The 18,533-nt window shown below is 43.0% G+C and overlaps 1 protein-coding gene across 8 annotated transcripts; it reads right to left on the bottom strand.

The window, feature by feature from the left end:
• Window positions 1–5,129: 5,129 nt before the first annotated feature.
• LOC124200675 (putative polypeptide N-acetylgalactosaminyltransferase 9) lies at window positions 5,130–18,412 on the bottom strand. Of its 8 annotated transcripts, none has more exons than XM_046596952.1 (12): window positions 18,034–18,412; window positions 13,818–14,253; window positions 13,463–13,700; window positions 12,290–12,459; window positions 11,916–12,080; window positions 11,119–11,264; window positions 8,663–8,845; window positions 8,388–8,573; window positions 8,157–8,285; window positions 7,731–7,841; window positions 6,368–6,496; window positions 5,130–6,282 (listed from the first exon to the last, which is right to left on the bottom strand). In XM_046596952.1, the coding sequence occupies exons 2-12, from the start codon at window positions 14,071–14,073 to the stop codon at window positions 6,139–6,141; spliced, it is 1,857 nt and encodes a 618-aa protein (XP_046452908.1). In that variant the 5' UTR covers window positions 14,074–14,253; window positions 18,034–18,412; the 3' UTR covers window positions 5,130–6,138. The 8 variants fall into 8 exon arrangements, with proteins under 8 accessions (XP_046452908.1, XP_046452909.1, XP_046452911.1 ...); XM_046596953.1 differs by lacking the exon at window positions 11,119–11,264 and adding an exon at window positions 9,224–9,366 and having other exon boundaries at window positions 18,034–18,378; XM_046596955.1 differs by lacking the exons at window positions 7,731–7,841; window positions 11,119–11,264 and adding exons at window positions 6,827–6,931; window positions 9,224–9,366 and having other exon boundaries at window positions 18,034–18,377.
• Window positions 18,413–18,533: the final 121 nt, after the last annotated feature.

Here is an 18,533-nt window from a genome sequence, read left to right on the forward strand (position 1 = left end):
ACGTTTTCTGCCTCGTTCAACAATCCCACTCATTTGCACACCCTAAGCGCTATATTAAAAATGAACAGCGGGACGAACTCTACGGCGATATTAGAAAACCTGTCTAGCAAGTTATTCAGATTTAACGCATCAAAAGTTAGGCATTTAAATGTCTAAATCTATGATATAACGAAAATCGGTTATTAACTACGCAGTCACTCCACTGTCATTCCAACTGCCCAAAATTGAAATCGATTATTGGTCGCTATTGCAATCACTGGAGAGGGGGTCGCCAAATGGCTCAAATCATGTTCATTTAATTCAGTTTTTTGGTGTGTGTGTTGGTTGGTAGGAAGCGAATTGGAAGTGATGGTTGGACTTTCGGAAAAATTTCGAAGTCCCAAGCCCATCGTCTAATAGCATATGATTGTTAAGAACTTACAATCAAACTAGTATGATACAGTGGATTAGCATCCGATTACAAGCCGGTTGTCCCGGTTTCATAAACTATAGCAGTCTTATCTTTAATTTTGGAAATAAGTATGTTAACATACTTATCTCTACAGCATACTGATCTATAACCCATGCCTTAGCTTTTGTGTAATAATTAACGATTGAAATCAAATAAAAAAAGAAAATACAGAAATTGGTAGGATAAAGTGCATGGGTTCCCTATCGGTTCGATTTCGGTCGAGATATCGGGCCTCCTCAGATCGGTGCGCCAAACTTAGCTCCAGCCGATATTGGTTTAGGTTGGCACGTGATATCGGCTAGGCAAAAATGCCAACATGGTCCGATATCGGATCGACAACATGTGTTACTTAGGATTTAAATGGCGCCGGGAAGAATTACACACTTGGCTTGGCAGGAAAGTGTAAAAATAAGAAGGCAAGACATTTCTTCTGCTGACAAGGAAGGGGGGGATGACAAGAGGACTGCACCATCTAGTAGCGGTTTCTGTAGTCTGACGATTATAACATAACCAAACCTAACCAAACCTAATGTACTTTAATGTCGAGGTTTATAAAATGGCATTTCATGGCAATAGCGAAAAATCATGTTATTGCCTTGACATGAGAGACTTTAGGGAAACTATAGGCGTTTCGTGGCAAAATATTTTAACCTTTAAAGAATGGTGATTGAAAAAAGAAACAGAAGGAATTGGTAAGGCTCGTTCCAGCCTTACTTTACTTTTGTGAAATGAAGACACAAGTCTTCATCAGAGGAAGACGCTTATGTATTTCAATAAAGCAAAATCTTATGACACAATACAGAACGATAGAAGAATACAAGTCAAGAGAGGGTTGGCCAGTGTGGGCCCGCTCGAAGGAGACTGGTTTTGAGAGGGAAACACGGGGGGTTTTATACTGGTCAATTCGGTGCATCGGGGATTTATCTTGTTATTTTCTCGACATCGCCATGTTGGGATTTATACCTCACTGGTGTCAACATCACAGTGTTGAGAATGGATATACAGTAACTACCTAAAGTTTCCGCACAGCTGAGAGAAGCTTATGGGAAAACGGGTTTTTTGAAAATTCGCCAAAAATCAGGTTTTCGTCGGACGAAAACGATTTTTGGACAGGGGGTTCTTATACTTAAGATTTATAACATATATATTTTGGGGATTTTTTCGTTCATGGGAAGGTCCCTTTTTAATTAGATGTAAAAGTTTCCGCTCAGTCGAGAGGGCCAGTAGTAAATCGTACTACTTTGGCTTTTATTTACGGAACGGAAAATAGGGCTAGGAATGTTCATCAGGGCTTAAAAAAAAGAGCATCGTTAGCTCTATAACCTCATTTATAATTTTGACCCCCATGCCATTTGAGAAATCACTTTAATTTCGATGTGAAAATGTAAAGTTTTCATTTCTCTGATATTTTCCCTTTGATCCCCCCTCCCGTAGTTGCCGGTTTTTCCAAATTGAAGCACGCCGAAGGTTTTATCTGTTGCCCTTAATTTTAGACCAAAAGAAGTCATATCGGCCTTAATATTTAGTGGAACCAAGCTGGCTTCCGCAAGGGGCGCGGCGGAGAGTACAAACAAATGGCTGCCAGGCAGAGAGGGAAAAGGGAAAAATGAGCCCCTGCCATTCGAATCGGCTTGACCAAGATGATCCTACAAAAAACCTACCCTTCCCGTGAATGGAAAGATAAAAAAAAAATGCTTATTCCTTACCCCAATGTCTACCTCCAAAAAAAATTCGTCGCATTCCGACGAAAATTGGATTGGGAACGGTAAGAAAAACGCCTTTTACCATGCAAGGTTTTCTCGCGCGTTTCCAAACTTTAGGTAGGGACTATAAAATTTTGCGCTAGATGTCTAAACCTAGCGTAAGAAAACCCAGATTCATGGCCTATTCAAATTTTGTTCTTTGTAGTTGGGTTGCAGTTTGCACGGAAGGGGGGAGATATTGCTATCTAGCTGCGGGGTTATTTGACCATTTTCCAGAAAATAATGAGGAAACTCTCTTGCGCTTGGTTTGAACAAAAGGTTTTTTTCTGCGCTAGCTTTAAGGGCTCCCCAGAAAGAGGTATAGAGTGAAGAAGCCTTCGGTAGATCGGTCGAGGTCAGGTTTCTACCAAAGGTTTGATTACTCCTACTTATTTGACTATTGCAAAACGATATTGTCTTTCGCACTGTCTGGGAACCAGCAATCAATCTAACTTTCAATCAATTAATCAATCTAGCTTTCAAAAGCGCTGTGCGTAAAATCCAGCCATCTAGTTTGAGTGTTTTTAGAGAAAATCGGCGTCAACGAACTCTAGAGGAAATTCTCTGGAAATGGACTTCGAGGTATCGATCGATATGACCATGTTCATCCAAGATGAAATCTCCTCCGAGATATCTTTTGAAACTGAAAGAGGCTGAGAGACTGAACCACCGTATAGGTTCACTCCTTCAATAGTTAACTGGGCGTATCAAGTATTGAATCACAATTAGTATTGATCACAACGGATCACCGGAATCAATAAGTGAGATCTAAACAAATTTTTACATAAGTTTTACGTGCGATCTAGCAGACGACGCAGCACTTGGGACCGTAGGAAGGTCACAATAGGTTTAAGAATTTTAGTAAATAAAAGGGGGGCGGATGCCAGACCGAAAGCTAGCATTTTGAATTGGAAAAGTTGCCCCCCCCCACCTGATTTGAATAAAATTTCTGTCTTCTCGGTGAAGAGGCATGGTAAGATATGCGTTCTTCAGATCAATATTTGTAAAACAATCGTCTGGACGAATGATCTCTTGTAAAGAACTAACACCTTCCATCTTAAAATAAGGGGAACAGACAAATTTATTTAAAACTTTCAAGTTTACTATCGGCCTAAACTCACCCGATTTTTTTGGGAATAATAAACACCCCACTGACAAAACATCGCTTCGATTCATCAATCGGCTCAATAGCTTCTATTCCTACAAGATCCTGAATTTATTTTGATCCCCAATTCCATGTTGCTTTGGCTACGAGCCTGAAACGGGCTCGCCAAAAACTCTAACTTTACACCCTGACTGATGCTTTGTAAGATCCAGGGATCTTTTGACAGACATTTCCAGGAATCAACAAAATGTCTTAATCTACCTCCCACAATGGGCGGAGAATCTAAGGAATAATTATGCAATAAAGATAAAATTTACAACCTGATTGAGTGGTTTCCTCTGCTCCTGTTAAAGGTGCTGGATGATCCCCCGTTATATCCGTTGCTATAACCTCCTTGACCAAAATTTCCTCCACGATGAGATCTTGGGGTGCCACGATATCCGCTGCTGCCTGCTCTAGGCCTTGATGAGGAGCCATGGCTGCTACTAATGCTTCTAAGAGTTTGGTCGTTGTTGCCTCCTTTACCATGTTCTTGATGAAGTGTCGACCAAAAAGCGAAGCCGACTCCCATGGCTTGAAACGATGGGGCTTCTTCAACGAAGAGAGAAATTTCGGGTCCGAAACTTTCAGCAAGTTTTCCCGTTGGCTGACGGTCACATTGTGAAACGTGTGGTCCCATCTGCTGCTTCTGCCAACGGAGAATCTTTCAAATCTGGGGATTCCGCAATTTTTTCTCTCAGAAATAAAAGCGGTCGCGCCACATCAAAAATTTTGTACTGTTCAGCTTTCAGGCACCTTTCCGTAGCTTCCGCTCTGGACATCTCTGGAGTTTTAATGTCTTTGAAGCGGCGAGAAAAAGAAAAGTTTACCTGGGGACAAACTAAATCAAAACCAGAGTTAGGGAAACTTGGAATGAAACTATCACGAAGACTTCTGGCTTCCGTAGCGCTTAAAGAGGTTGTCATCCAGTCCCTGAAGACCTTCATTCTCCTCCTGGCCACCGTGAATTTCAACTGCTTCGATTCCTGAGCACTGCTGGCTGCCTATTTTCTGGTTGATCATCTGCTTGCTGCGCATCTGCAGGCTGTCCATCTCTTGGCTGATTTTGTTGAGCCCGCCGTTCTTCTGACTGCTCTCTCCTTAAGCGATTTTCTTCCACGATTCGCTGCAACCTTTCTCTAGACCGTTCTCTCCGTTCACGCTCCAACCTCTCGAGTTCTGCCTCGTCTGGAGCTCGAAATCCGCTGCGCCGATCGTTTCGACGTGGGCTGCGAGAACGATCCGACCGATCTTGGGTTGGACGACGCTCCCGACTTGAACGACCAGAACGGCGAGAGACTGAAGAATCACTTTCCGAAGATGACGAACTTGAACTGTCTGACGGCATGACAGTTTTGCGTAAGAGCCGAAAACGTCTGAGGGTAAAGGGGGCGTTGAGGTCCTGAGGCGGACCATCTCGTTATTCTTTTGTTTTGTTTTTTTGCGTTGAAAGGGCTAGGATATAAAGTGTCAACACTAAGTTAAGTTCGAGCGATTTACATGCAATCTGGGTGGAGACTGCAGCCTGGTTAGCCTTCAACATGCATAGAAATTGCCAATTCTGCAAAAAGGATCCAGAAACTGATGAGCATCTAATGATTTACTGTCATCTTCGCCAAAATTTATGGAGCTGCGCAGGGGAAAAACTCCCCCTTTGATGCGATAATTCGGGGTTGGATTATCGATTATTTTTAGATTAGATACCATAAGAGAAAACGGTGGTCCATAATTTTGTCCACTTGAGTCGTGAATTGCTTTTTTATATCTTTGAAATGTTTTAAGATATTTCAACTCCTTTTTCTCAACTGATGTATTCCACTTACACAGACACACGAACTGAAAAAAATCCAAATTCTTTATGCACGCATTTTCTTTAAGGCACTGTATAGAAATATAAATGTAGACTATCCCTTAGAATCGGGACATATTTTCAATCATGTGAAATGTTTTAGATTAGATGTAAACAAATTTTCAACGTAAAACGACAATCACATAACAAAAAAAGAAAGAAAGGAAAAGAACCAAGTCTATCGACCATCTATACAATGCATGCTTTACTCCAAGCTTTACATTCCGTAAGTCAATTGAAGGCTTGATGCTCTAAATCTTGTTTTACTGTTGGAAGTTGGAAAAGGTGTACACAGACCCGTTATCTTTGAAATTTAACTTGTCTGACATTGTCGCTACTTTTCTTTGAATGAAGGAAATCCTTCTCAAATCGAATTAAATTGGGAGAATAGGAGGCAGAACACAAACCATCAACACCTGTACGCCTGCAATGTCAAGTACGATGTAAAATGGATTGTGCTTGAATTTGCTTAAATAGAATATACTCGATCATCATAATCAAAATCAACCAAACAAAACAAAACAAATGTGTGAATAGAGCAGACTTGATTTTGAGCGTTTAAAGAGGAGAACAAACTATAAATCTAACCAAAGCGGATTAAAAATGGAAATAAATTTTGTAGCCGAATTTTTTAGAAAGTCGTAACGCACCAGAGAAAATGAGAGGGAATAACTATAGAATAAACCTTGAATCCGGAATGTGTTGCTGTCGATATGGATAAGTTATGGAAAGCATAGGAGGACATTGTGGTTATCAAGAACTGTTTCATCTACAAGCCTTTAACACCACGTTTCACCGTACACACGAAATATTTCCTACATAGTTACATTAATTTTTGACTTCATGTTGAGGTTTAAATAAACGCCAACGCAGCATCTAAAACTGGGCAAAACAGATCTTGAGCTTGCCAATTTGAGCCGGCCGGGTTGACGACCAAGGAGTCTGTTGATATTTATAGCTTCTTCGATGCTTCATATTTCTCGAATTTCCATTTGGCTCTAGGGTTGTCCTGGGAGCACTTCTCCACCGTGATTTTCTTCTTGTCCTCGCTGATTGCCAAGCAATTTTTGCTGCTTCCGTGCTGGACAAAATTGGTCTGGGAACAAAAACAACGAAAGTTTACTAACGGTACTATTCTGGAAAATAAAAAGACATCAATCTAATGAAAAACTTTGATTTACCTCGGGATCGTACTCCCAGAATTGATTGCCTTTGGCACCATGGCATGGATATAGAATCACGTCTGATCCAGCGTAATCTAAACAAGCCTCATCACGGCGGATCTCTCCCGTTTTACTGTACAGCCAAAACTGCGCGCACCAATAACGCAGAAACAACAGCAGACACCATACAGATTTCAAAGAAAGAAAAAAAGGAGATTGCGGAGATTTAGACGATGTCGATAACATGTGCAAAAACGCATTCGATCAATGAAGCCAATGCAAGAAATTAAAGGAAAAGGACCGACAGTAAAAAAAGAAGAAAGATATAATGAGAAGAGTTAGGTGACCGAGAGGGTAAAACTTTAAGATTGTGAAGACTGAAGACGCAGAGTCAAATCATGTAGACTCGGGTTGAAAAAAAAATCCCGTAAAAAACAAGGACAGAAAGACTAAGGGAGAAATTATTCAAAATCTTACCTGATTGCCTCCTTGTTTGTGACACGGCCAAAGTCCGACAGGTTTGTGCAGATCGTTAGGCCCAGCAGCAGAATCCACGCACTGGTTCGACCACTCGTTTCGAATCTATGGTGTTACATAAAAGCAAGGCTAGGCTTTTGTTGCTAGTGCTTGAGTGTTGACATTACATATTACAAACGTACATCCCGCAACACTATTCGCTTAGTACGTCAACCATTGAAAATAAATCCGAAAAAAAAATTATTTTTCAACTGCTTGAACTCCACCCCAACCCGGATTATCCCAAAAGACCTGATTTTCCTGAACATAGTGCCAAGTTCGACTAGATGTACAGTCATTTAATCAAAATTCGACGTTTCAACTTATTGAAAACACAATAAGATTTTCTCCTTAGCGCTGTTGAACGGCGGCGAAACACTAAAAATTAAAGATCGTGGATTTCTTATGAAGAAATATAGGACGATACTATATAAGCCGTCAGCACTGCGTAATACGGATTCGCACCACCTAGTTAAGCGACAAAAGTCCTGAGACAAAAAGTAAATTGACACTGACCTGTTCAAACTGCCATTCCAATTGACTCAATTCTGTGTTGGATGAGTTACCATTGAAAAAAAGGTTGGACAGACGGAGGGAAGAAAATTCGGGACAATTGTTCGCAACACCAAACAGAATGCCAAGCAATGTGTAACAGAAGACAAGTGATGACTCTGACAAGGAAATGTTTTTAAAATGGGCATGATATAGGGACCGAGAAAATAGTAGTTCCCCAAATTCACCACGACGGAAATGTAAGAGATGTTTTGTGAAATGAATGAAAGTGTTAGAGATGATCGGCAAACAAAAAGCAGCAGCTTTAAAAAAAAGCCTTTGTTAAGCGTTGTTGGTTTGTACGGTACCGTACCTGGTTTCCGGACTGGCCATGGCAAGGCCATAAGCCAACTGGCTTGTGGAGATTGGCTTTGCGAGCGGCACCGTCCAAACAATAGGCTGGTGAAAATCCTAAATTTCGAACCTAACATCGTCGAATCACGTGTAACGACACGGATTTCGAAAGTTTTGGGGAATGATCATAACAGTGGTAATGAATTGTCAATTTCAATAACATGGGGCATTTTTTGTGGTCGATAGACACATCCGATCCGCTTCACCTGCCGACGTGACTTTGAACGACATTATGCGTCAAATGTTTAAAGACAAATTGTAAATAGCTAGCTGTACTTTGAATCCACGGAATGGATCTTAACAATGGTGGGTTTTTTAAATCTCGTTCAATCACGATGATTGTCATTAACACCATTCATCTAAAATCGTGTCTTGAACAAATTACCTCGCCGGATGCGACCGCATCACCAGGGATGAACAACTCTGGGAAGATGTTGTCTAGGTACCATTTGAAAGACTTGCAACCAAGGTTTTTGCGTAGGCTTTTTCTGGACGAGACGTCTCCATAATCTCCCTATCGAAAATTAAAATTTATATTATTTGTGATGAGACGGAATCAATTTGAACATGCATAATAAAACATTATTGATCAATCTTTTGAGTAACGTCAACTTACCCGGTCGTGACCTATACGTTGGTAGTAGTACTCGGAATATTCGTCCAGCCAGACCTCGGCCAATCGAACGTTGTTACGTTTAAGGACATTAACTCCGCTGCGCCATTTGTAAGGCGATCGTTTGCGGAAGATGTGGCCTACGTGGCTACACGGAATGATTTCCAACGTCCCACCGCACATCCACGTCTTCAAGGTATTCAGGAGAAACATGAATGCGCATGAATGCCAAATTCGTGGAATAAAAGTGTCGAAAAGAGTGATAGAGAAAAGCTTACCTTGAAAGAGAGTTCCAAATTTTCGCCTCCCCAAATGTCAAATCCGTCGTCGTACGTGCCCAACTTCTGGAAAAAGGCCCTGTCGATGGAAAATAACCCTCCGGCCATGGTTGGGCTGTAGGCAGGATCGGCCGAGTGTTGGCGTCGTTTTTTTTCATGTTCAGGGATGGCATGCCAATTAAACTGCGGGCAGCGAGCGGGTGCCAAAAATAAACCGAACAGTTAATTTAAAAAAAAAAAGACGATACCGGTATTCAGTATTCAAGCGTTAAATAGACTAAGCATGTGCAAAAAAAATCCATATGTGAGATGAAAAGGATCCACAGAAGAGCCCGATATGTTCACTCGTTATAACCAACAAATACATAGAGTATGTGCCAATTAAGTGTGGAAAGCCAGAACCCGGCCAAGAAAAAACGGTAATAATCACGCCATAAAATCAGTTACCCATGCAATTGGCCCTTGAACATTCCACGGGCGATTGATTTATTCTATTTTTAGCCCAAAAGAGAATAGAGACAACAAGTTGGTGTTTCAAAGACAGAAAGCGAGAAAGGCTACCTGAAGGTTCCAATCGAACCCTCCAACAGCCACACCGGGACCGTAATGGTATTGGAACGTCGAGTCGTCAATCACATCGATGATCGGTGTCACCACATAGGTGACGTTGCGAGCGATCCGATCCAGTAGAGGTTCCAGCCACCCTGAGGAAGTTAGTGCAGGGAAGATGGTTGAGGATTTACCAATTTTCAGCCAGGTCGCCACACCAAGAAAAAAATTAAATGCCAAAAGATACCGATAGCCACCAGTTAATAAAAAGAGGAATTGAGAGAAAGATAAAAGCTCAACGATTTCATTATTAGTTCATACAAAAACCCTTAATCCCAAAGCAATATGTATGACAATTTTTTTTTTTTTTAACATAGGCGAATAGATCCAGTAAATGATAAAACAAATTCAAATGAGTTAATCAGAGATCGGAACGTCTGCGAAGGACGACGCGTTGTAAACTAGTAAGCGACGTTTCCGCTAGGTGGTACACTCGCAATTTGGAGCGCAAAAAAGCATAGCCTACTCTATATAGGAAGCCCAACGGTTTGGGCTTTTTTTGGAAGCCAATTTGGGTTCCCTTCCTCTTATTTGGCTCCGCCCTAAGTGGACCCACGGGAGCCAATTTATCGTCTAGTGGCGATATTTGAAAACACGGATTTGTTTACGTTTCTATCGATATGATTGTTAAATGGCTACGAAGGGCCATTCACTAAACAATAATGTCCACCGTTCCATGTAACATTGTCATGAAATCCCTCACGGCAACATATTAATGGTGCGTTCATAAATTACAGGGTAATCCCCCCAAACCATAACATTCGAAATTTCGGAGGGCGTGTCATTATTTCGCTCACCAGATGGCCCCCCTGGGTCCACTTGGAGGATGCTAAATCGGAGGAAAGGTGAGCAAAGTAGGCTTCACTTTTCCAACACGCGAGAGATATCCTTCCTTTGGGCTTCCTATAATAAAGTAGGCTATGAAAAAAGCCACCTAGGCTTTTAACGACTAAGAAAATCCGTCTGAAAGAAAGACCGATAATCGATTCCACACTCTACGACGTCTCTACGAGTGGCATTCGGACAATAAAAAGCCAACGAGGCACAAGACAGGAAGAAGCCCGCAAAAAGAAGAAAATGTAGTCGTAATATACGAATGATCTATGCTTTTCATTGATAAAGGAAGAATTCGACCCATGACCAAGTACCCGACAAATATAGAAAGGGATCCCAAAAGTCATTCCGGTAACTAGCTATCTCGGTTCCTCCAGAAATTGAGATATTATAGGCGACTTTAGGCACGTGCCAGTCGTTCCCGTATTCACGTAGTGTGGCTACATAAAACCGAAAATTTCATGATTGCCTATGTCAGATTGAAAACGGGCGTTTCTGTCTAAAGTGAACCGATCCATTTCACCACACCAGTTTCCAATCCCCAAAACCAAATGAAGTAATTCGAATCTGTCAAGACCTGACGCACGTCCTGGACACCTGACACTCGGCCAATCACACCCCAACTTACTTTTCTTCTTTTTCTTCTTCTTCTTTTTTTTTTGATCATTAAATGGAATGAATAAGAAGAAATAAAGAGAAAATGAATTGGCTGGGCGTAAAACGAGACAGATTTGGAAATAAAATTGAGAAGAAATCGATACGCGACCGATATAGAAGGATTCCCGGTCGAAAAAACGTTTTCGAAAAATTTCAAAATAGGATTGCAAAATGTGTTGTTCTTCTCTAGTAGGAAAGGTATCCGAAGCAATAAAAAGAGATAAAGAAAGAAAAAAGAAGCTTAGTTTTTTGGGGTTTTTTTATCAGTCAAGAGATTTCGAATGTTGGGTAGTGTTAGTTCACCTCCACCTCGATGATTAGGGCAAGCACTGCAAGGAGGATATTCTCAGTTTTACCTGCAATCCCCAGTCGAATCCTCCGACTTGGACAGATTTTTTATCGAAATGAATCGCCAAGGAATCCTCGTCAATGACGTCGATCACGGGGCATACAACTGTGGTCGAATTACGGGCTATCCGGTCCAGAAGAGGCTCCAGCCACCCTTGACGCAAAAAGGTTTTCGTATCGTTTGGATTTGGTTCTCATTTTCGTCAATTTCATACATGTTTCAAACAATAAATCCTATTCGATAATACCGCAATTCAACGCAATTTGATTCCCCGCACCACTTTTTTCAGGAATAATTGATTCAATGGCAGTAAGAATTCCGAAGACTCCTTTTTAAAACATCAAGAGCACCGAGCGACCACCCCCTTTTTGTGTTTCTTGATCATTTCGGAAGACGAGATAAAACATTTTTTTTAAGGGACCAGATAATACAAGGAATTGGCAAGACTCGTTTTGCGGGCAAGGATTTCACTTTTCTTGAAAGGTCTTCCCTTTCAAGTCTCTTCGCTCTTTTTCTTTCGGTATTATTCATCCCTACGGAACCCTAACGGCTTTGACTGCGGTCTTTTTTCATGGGACAAGCAGTCGGACGCGCTCCGACAGAAAGAGCCTTAGAGATTAGATCTGTGCCGTGCAGACGGATAAAATAAAACATAAAAAAAAATAATAATAATAATAATGAAAAATGAAGAGAACAGAAAGAAAGAGAGTTCGGGTCGATTGAATGCCATGGGACTTTTTTTGTCTTTCTTTTTTTGTTGGTCGCAAGAGGAGGAAGAGGAGGGGGCCAAAGTACGTGACTGACCTTCGGTGCACTCGCAGTGAGAGTCGAGGTAGGTGACGACGGGAGCGGTGGCGCGTTCCAAGCCCAAGAGCCGCGCCCGGATCAATCCTTCGCGCTTGGGTAGCCGCACTATCTTCACCTTTGGGTACTGCGCCATGTAGTTCTCCAATGGGGCCTTGACGTGCTCTACATTCGTCGGTTTACAACCGTTGTCCAATAGTCAAAGAAACGAGACAAAAAAAAAGAAATTCTGATGATGAATCACATCATTTGAGACAATGGCGCAATAAACCAATCAAACAATTAAAAAGGTGAAAGAAGGAGCTGATAAGCTTGAATGAGTACAGAATAAGAAACACAAAGGAATTGGGAATAAATTGTGTGGAATTTGGTACCCATATCGGAAAAGTCGTCGACGAGGATGATTTCCTTGATAAGGTGGGCCGGCGATCGATCCAAAATGGAGTGTACAGTACGCAGGAGGACTGACCAAGCTTCGTTGTGGAAGCAGACGATAACGTCCGTGGCCGGCAGCGTCGTCAAGTATCGATCGGGCTCTTTACACCTGCAATTCCACCATTCAAAAACACTTATTACGTGGACAAGAGCAAAGACATTTCCATCAATTCTTCTTGGGTCATTGGCGTTCAACATTTGTCCGGCAAATATTTCTCTCTTTAAAGAAAAAAAAGCGCACCTGATGAAGAACGACACTATAAATCCTATGTAGAGCGCTTAATGCCCTCACACAAACGATACGGTTAGTAATGACAAGTATTAAACGCGCGATACCAAGCTCTTGGTGGAAAAATCATTAGTGAGAGGCATTACTATTTAATATCACGACAATATCTTGCAGCGCACTCGATACAAGGGCAGCCTACCAGAAACCAAGCCTATCATCCACGACACCATCCATCGGAAATGCTGGAAAAATCACTCTCTCGAACGAATCGCGTTCTTTTTTTCCCCCTTTTTTTTGTCTGCGTGATTCACATGACGCGTACTCGTTACATCGATCACGGTTCTCGATATCGATTAATCTTTTCTTTCTCCGGCTGCTTTTTTTTTCGTTTTTTCTCCCTTCTTCCCTTATTTTCTTGAATCAAAGTAGCATATAAAGTTATATAGCACCCACAAAGATGTTATGGACGAGCTCCATAAATCGATTTGGTGGTTGTGTAAAGTAAGTTGATCCAAACGAGGGGAAAGAGAGTCTTCCTCGTCGCCAAACCAACAACCATCCCAGCATTTAGAAGTAACAACTATTTACGGGGAATTCGGAGACGGCGGTGCGCGAACGACGCGGTCACCACACAGCACTTGGAACCCCCAAAACAACCAAATTTCGGCTCGGCTTTCACTGGATGAAAACGAAAAAGCTTTTTTCCTCGTCACAAAAGATCCTACACGACTTCCGTGAAGTGATCCGAGTCGAGTTACGCGGCCAATCAACTCTGCAAGGATGTTGTTCAATTGAGACCACCACCAGCAGCAGCAGCAACGCCAACCCCAAATATTGGAGCAGCAGTTGCAAGAAGAAAAAGAAAAAGGAAAAACTATCTGACCTGTCGTCCCGGGGGTCGGGTAGTGTCCGGTGAACGCTGATCATGTCGCTGACGTATTGATTAAACGCGTTCTTCTGCCAGCCTTCGTCGACCAGCTTCTTTTGTTCGGGAGTCAGGTCCTTGGGCAGGACGACGGCCTTCCCCATTTCACCGGGGCCGTCGGGCTCGTGCGGGGCCACCAGGACGCCTTGGCCGGCCATTTGGTCGCCAGAGATGCCGGCTCCTCCTCGGTCTCCACCTGAGAGATGGCACGAGACAAAAAAAAAAAAACGAAAAACGAAAAATAAAATGCCAACGTCACAAAATAGGCTAGTCACTCCGACCCACAACGGGTGGGCGGCATCTGAAAACAAACCCGAGGGCGTCGGCTTCTTCTTTCTGAGCAGATTATCCTTGAGCGGGGGTCCTTTGATTTCCACCTGCTCTTGCGGGATCAGGTTATCTTCCGCCTTGTTTTCGTTGACGTAGACAATTTGCTCTTGGTGGCCCTGTTGCTGTTGCTGAATGATTTTGGTGGAACTGTTCATGTAGAGGACGACGCAGAGCCAAGTCAGCGGCGTCAGCAGCAAAATTTTCACCAGGAAGGCCCGGTTCCGCCGTAGACTGAACATGATTCCGGCCGATGTCTGGCAAGCAACAAACGTTCGATATGGACTCCGCCTTCTCGTTTAATGAAGTTACACACACACACACACACACGCACACACACGGCAGTGGCAAGAGAGAGGAACGATGGCGGCAGATGTCTAGAATCAATCTAATCAATCTTCTTCTTGGCCGAAGGGGAAAACCTACAAAGGAGAGAGAAAAAAAATGTTTTGGTCATCATTTACTTTAGTGAAAGAAATGGAGCAAAAAAAAAACATTGGCCAGCATATCTTGATTAGCGACGCCTCTCTCTCTCTCCCGCAAATAACCTCCTTGGGTTCTGTCCGCTTCGTTTACCGAAACCCACGGTGCATCAGTCAACCGAGTCTTCGCAGAGAGAGAGAGAAAAATAATGAAGTGGGCTAGCAAGTGTGCGGGAAATCAGAAGGTTCATCATCCGTCGGATGGGAATGCGGTCACACACAAATACACACAAAATTTTCCCCGTCAAAAAAAGAAGACTTGGGGGAAACCCAAAACAAAGGCTGACACATGGACACGAAATGGGATCGAATCCCTAGCTGTTGTCGGCTATATCGGTTGCCCTGCCCCCATGCGCTCGATAAGACTATATACACATACACACTGATGCGACATGTCATTATTATTCACCAGACACGCCGGATGGATGCTTTCGGGGCAAGGATTACGCTCGGTATCGATTGCGCCAGTGCAGAGAAGAGGAGGGGGGCCTTTATTACGAATGACATCCATCGTTTGCTCTGCCCCCCTGCTGTGTCTCTGTCTGTGTGTGGTTTTGACGGGTGAAGGCGCAGTTTTTGGACATGCAGCGCCTAGTCGGCTTTTTAATTAAAAATAAAAACACGACAAAGAAAAAAGTGCGCGGACAAAAGGCCTGAAAAGGATTGGCGTGGGATATGGAACATGACAGAATTCTCCATTAACGAGCGGAACGAGCCGTTCGTGAGCGTTAGATTCCATACAGAGCGGGCATGGGGGGATTGGACAGGAGGAAACAGTTTGTGGCAACGAGACTATAGATCGACGCACACCCATCTGCGTTCGCCAGTCTTTCGACCGCAGCTGCGAACCGCTCCTCATTTCTCTCTGCGTCTGTGTTATATCCGGTATGGAATGAAACGGAACACACACGCCAAATAGAAAAAGGAGAAGGGGGGGGGGGGGAGGAAGAGATATTCAGTAAACCACACAAATACAAACACTGGCAAACCGTCACTGTAACAACACAGCCGTGTTACCATTCTCTCAAGGTAAAAAAAAATAAAAAAATAAAATAAAATAGACGTCCACACACACACACACACACCTGCTATGCATTTGTCGGATAAGGTTCTGGTCTGGTTTGTTTTTTTCCTCGAATTTTTGTATCGATTTCCATGATGGGAGGTGGCAAACAGAGGAATGCCTCCAGTCACTGGGAGATTTTTATTTTTTTTTTTTTTATATTTTTAAATTCTTCCGCCATTTCGTGTGGTCAGAGGGGAAAAAGGCAATTGCGATGTGGACGTCGACTGCCGCCGATGTTGCAGGCCTGCACGATGCGCCAGAGGGGGGCAGACGGAGAGATAGGGATGCGGGAGGAAAAGCCGAAGGGGGGAAACCGGTTTTGCATCGATAGATTTCCTGTCAGACGCACATGCACTGCGGCCATTCGGGCCATTGTGTGCCAAAGACAAGCTAAGACTTCTACTAAGGTGTGTGTGTGTGTGTGATGGACAATTTTGGGGTTTTACGGGGCCGATGAGTCGAAAAAGCGGCGCCAAAACGCCAAATCGTGAACCGCGAGTGCATTACGTGAGTATCAAATTGCACAGTGTACAATTGTACATTCTGTACAATGACCGATGAATGCGGGAGACCATCGGTTTGGATGTCGTCGAATAATGCAAAGAAAAGTCCGGCGTCACGTCACCTGTCTACTTTTCGTCCGACGGTTACTTTTCTCAGGGCAATTTCAATTACTTGTGAATTTGATTCACTTCCTGCACCGCAATCGGAATGATGGCGTGTGAATCCGATCGAGTATTCAGCAGTACTCGGTCTCTCTGTCTCTCTTGTCTGTCCGTTCGATTTCCTCATCGTCTAATGGCCTCAGCAAATAATTGCACCGGACTGTCGTGAGTGATTTCCTGTCATCCTCGCGGGTTTCGACATAGGCAAGATGACGAAACGGGCCATGGAGAAGGTAAGCAAAGCCACAAATAGTTAGCCAAGGACAACCACATTTTCACATCGACTTTCATTCGTTCGTTCGCTGCATTTCTTTTTTCCCCCTAACAGAATAGAAGGGCGCGTAATAAGAATCTAAGAAAGAGAAGACAAAAAATAAAAAGAAAAAAGGAAAATTCAACGGATGTGTCCAAGGTGAGTCGTACCAAGTCCTTAGGACGACCGCATCGGACTAAAGGAAGAATCCGCTCGTGGAATCAAAGAAGAACAAAGAAAGAAAGAAAAAAAGGAAGAAAAACCATCGCCTAGAGGAGAGAAGGTGGAGTATTGTGTGTGTGTGTGGTAACGATACGGCGGCGGAGCTCTAAGCTCGGCAAGGCCGGGTTCGACGAACTTACAAAATGGCCGACGTTCATGCCTTCTTTCTTTCTTTTTTATTTTTCACAACTCCCATCAAAAAGAAGTAAGTCTCCGACTGAGAGAACGGCGCATCTTCCCCGTGTAACCTTTTGTGCGATTTCTACTTCGTCATCATGTAGGCATTGGCACACTGACCGTTTTCCCTTTGTCATGCGGGCACATTTTCCATGCGTTCGGCGGCTCCCATTTCACTTTCACCGCCAGATTGGGTCACATTAATAGCTTCATCGAAACATGTTTTTTTAATCAGAAGAATGAAGCAAACAAAAAAGAAAGAAGTGCATTGACTAATTCAAGTGTACCCACATATGAAATGGGGGGTAGTATGACGAAAAAATAACGTTCGCGTTCCGGACGATAGGTACGCAACGGCTCGAATAGGAATCTTGTCTTACTAGCCCACCAGCCCACCTAGAGAGAATGAAACGTTACTAGTGGATGACGTTTCGAGAAGGACAATTAAAATTGCAGATGGTGACAATGCGGCACAGCGCATCTTTTCTCTCTCTCTCTGTCTCTGATGCCCCACTTTCTTCGGTGAATGCCGGTGAGAATCTCGGCAACCTAAAAAGCAAATCACCAAGATAAGGGCAATTGTGCTTTGACTCGACTCTTTTTCTTCTTCTTTCTCGTTCTCTGCCATCAATGGCAATTCGGCTGACTCTTTCAACTTGGTGAATAATCAAACGTTTTAGGTACATCATTAAAAAGGAAAATCTCTGTGATTTCTCCGACCAATAGTGTTCAATATAACAACGGGATTTCTCATGTTAAAATCAACGAATTTACGGCGAACACCGACAACACACATTTGGTGAGCTCCAATCGGCGGTCGGGGTTTTTAAAATTCTCTTTAAAAGGTGATTGAGGATGTGTAGACAAATAAGGACTCGTCGGAGGTCAAGAACTTTAGAGAAGATGTCTGACGGTAGTGTTAAAAGCAAGAGTCACGATTTTTAAGAAAGATCGTGCAAAGGTGAAGGGAGTCGCGCGAAACATCAGGTGAAAATGAAGGAACACCATCGTTTTTTTGTCAATTACACTTTCACAAAACCTGACATGTGTATGTGAAAAGGATGAGCTGAATTGTGCCTCTAGGCCTTTAGCTAATGATTATTCAGCTTTCACTATCTTACATTCAAAAAAATACTTCTCTGGGGTAATTCTTTTCTGAAATCTGTTGGTGTCAGTGCATTTGACATATTCATGAACTTTCAGTTCATAAAAACTGGCACCACAAAACCTCTTATCACCTCTGGTTGCCCAATGTTGCAGGCAACAACCAGACCAACAAAAACTGATACACTTACAACTTGGAGAATGATAATAAAACAAAAGATAACTTTACTCACCACAGATTGATTGTGCAGTGTTAGAATCCCCCGTACAAAATGAAATGTCACCGACGAATGCAGAGAAGATTTTTGGTCAACATCACACCAGAATGTTTGTTGTACACAGCAAGTTTTTGGAATGCCTTAATATGAGCAGCTCTCAGGTCCAGGTAACTTTTTTTTGGTTAGTAGTTTCCCCGAGATAGTTAGTAGGTGCGATTACGCCGAGCTGCAAACGTCAAATGCATGCCCACCTGCCAAACGCAACAAACCTATATGGTTGCCGAAAGAGAAGCAACCTTACCTTCACTAGACACTGCACACTAGCTAGAATTGCCTTTCGGGAATGGTGGCCACTATCTGACGTTTCTACCTAGCAGACTGACTTTCAACAAAATGCCCATCCAGTTGCCACGTTCGCTCAAAGATGGCGTTTGGGAAGGAAACGAGCGGGACCCTAATAAGCTGGGCTGGGCTGGGCCATGACTCGGCCCGGCAAATAACGTGAACAACTAGGT

This window comes from Daphnia pulex, chromosome 8 (genome assembly GCF_021134715.1).
Source record: "Daphnia pulex isolate KAP4 chromosome 8, ASM2113471v1".
In the NCBI taxonomy this organism is placed as follows: Eukaryota; Metazoa; Arthropoda; class Branchiopoda; order Diplostraca; family Daphniidae; genus Daphnia; species Daphnia pulex.

Excerpts from the sequence above, each read along its gene's own strand:
- LOC124200675 (XM_046596948.1), bottom strand. The coding sequence starts at position 14,073 with ATGTTCAGTCTACGGCGGAACCGGGCCTTCCTGGTGAAAATTTTGCTG. Across the intron at positions 6,497-7,730 it reads ATGGCCAGTCCGGAAACCAG|TTTTGGCTGTACAGTAAAAC; the intron begins GTACGGTACCGT and ends TGGTGCGCGCAG. Across the intron at positions 6,283-6,367 it reads TCTGGGAGTACGATCCCGAG|ACCAATTTTGTCCAGCACGG; the intron begins GTAAATCAAAGT and ends TTTTGTTCCCAG.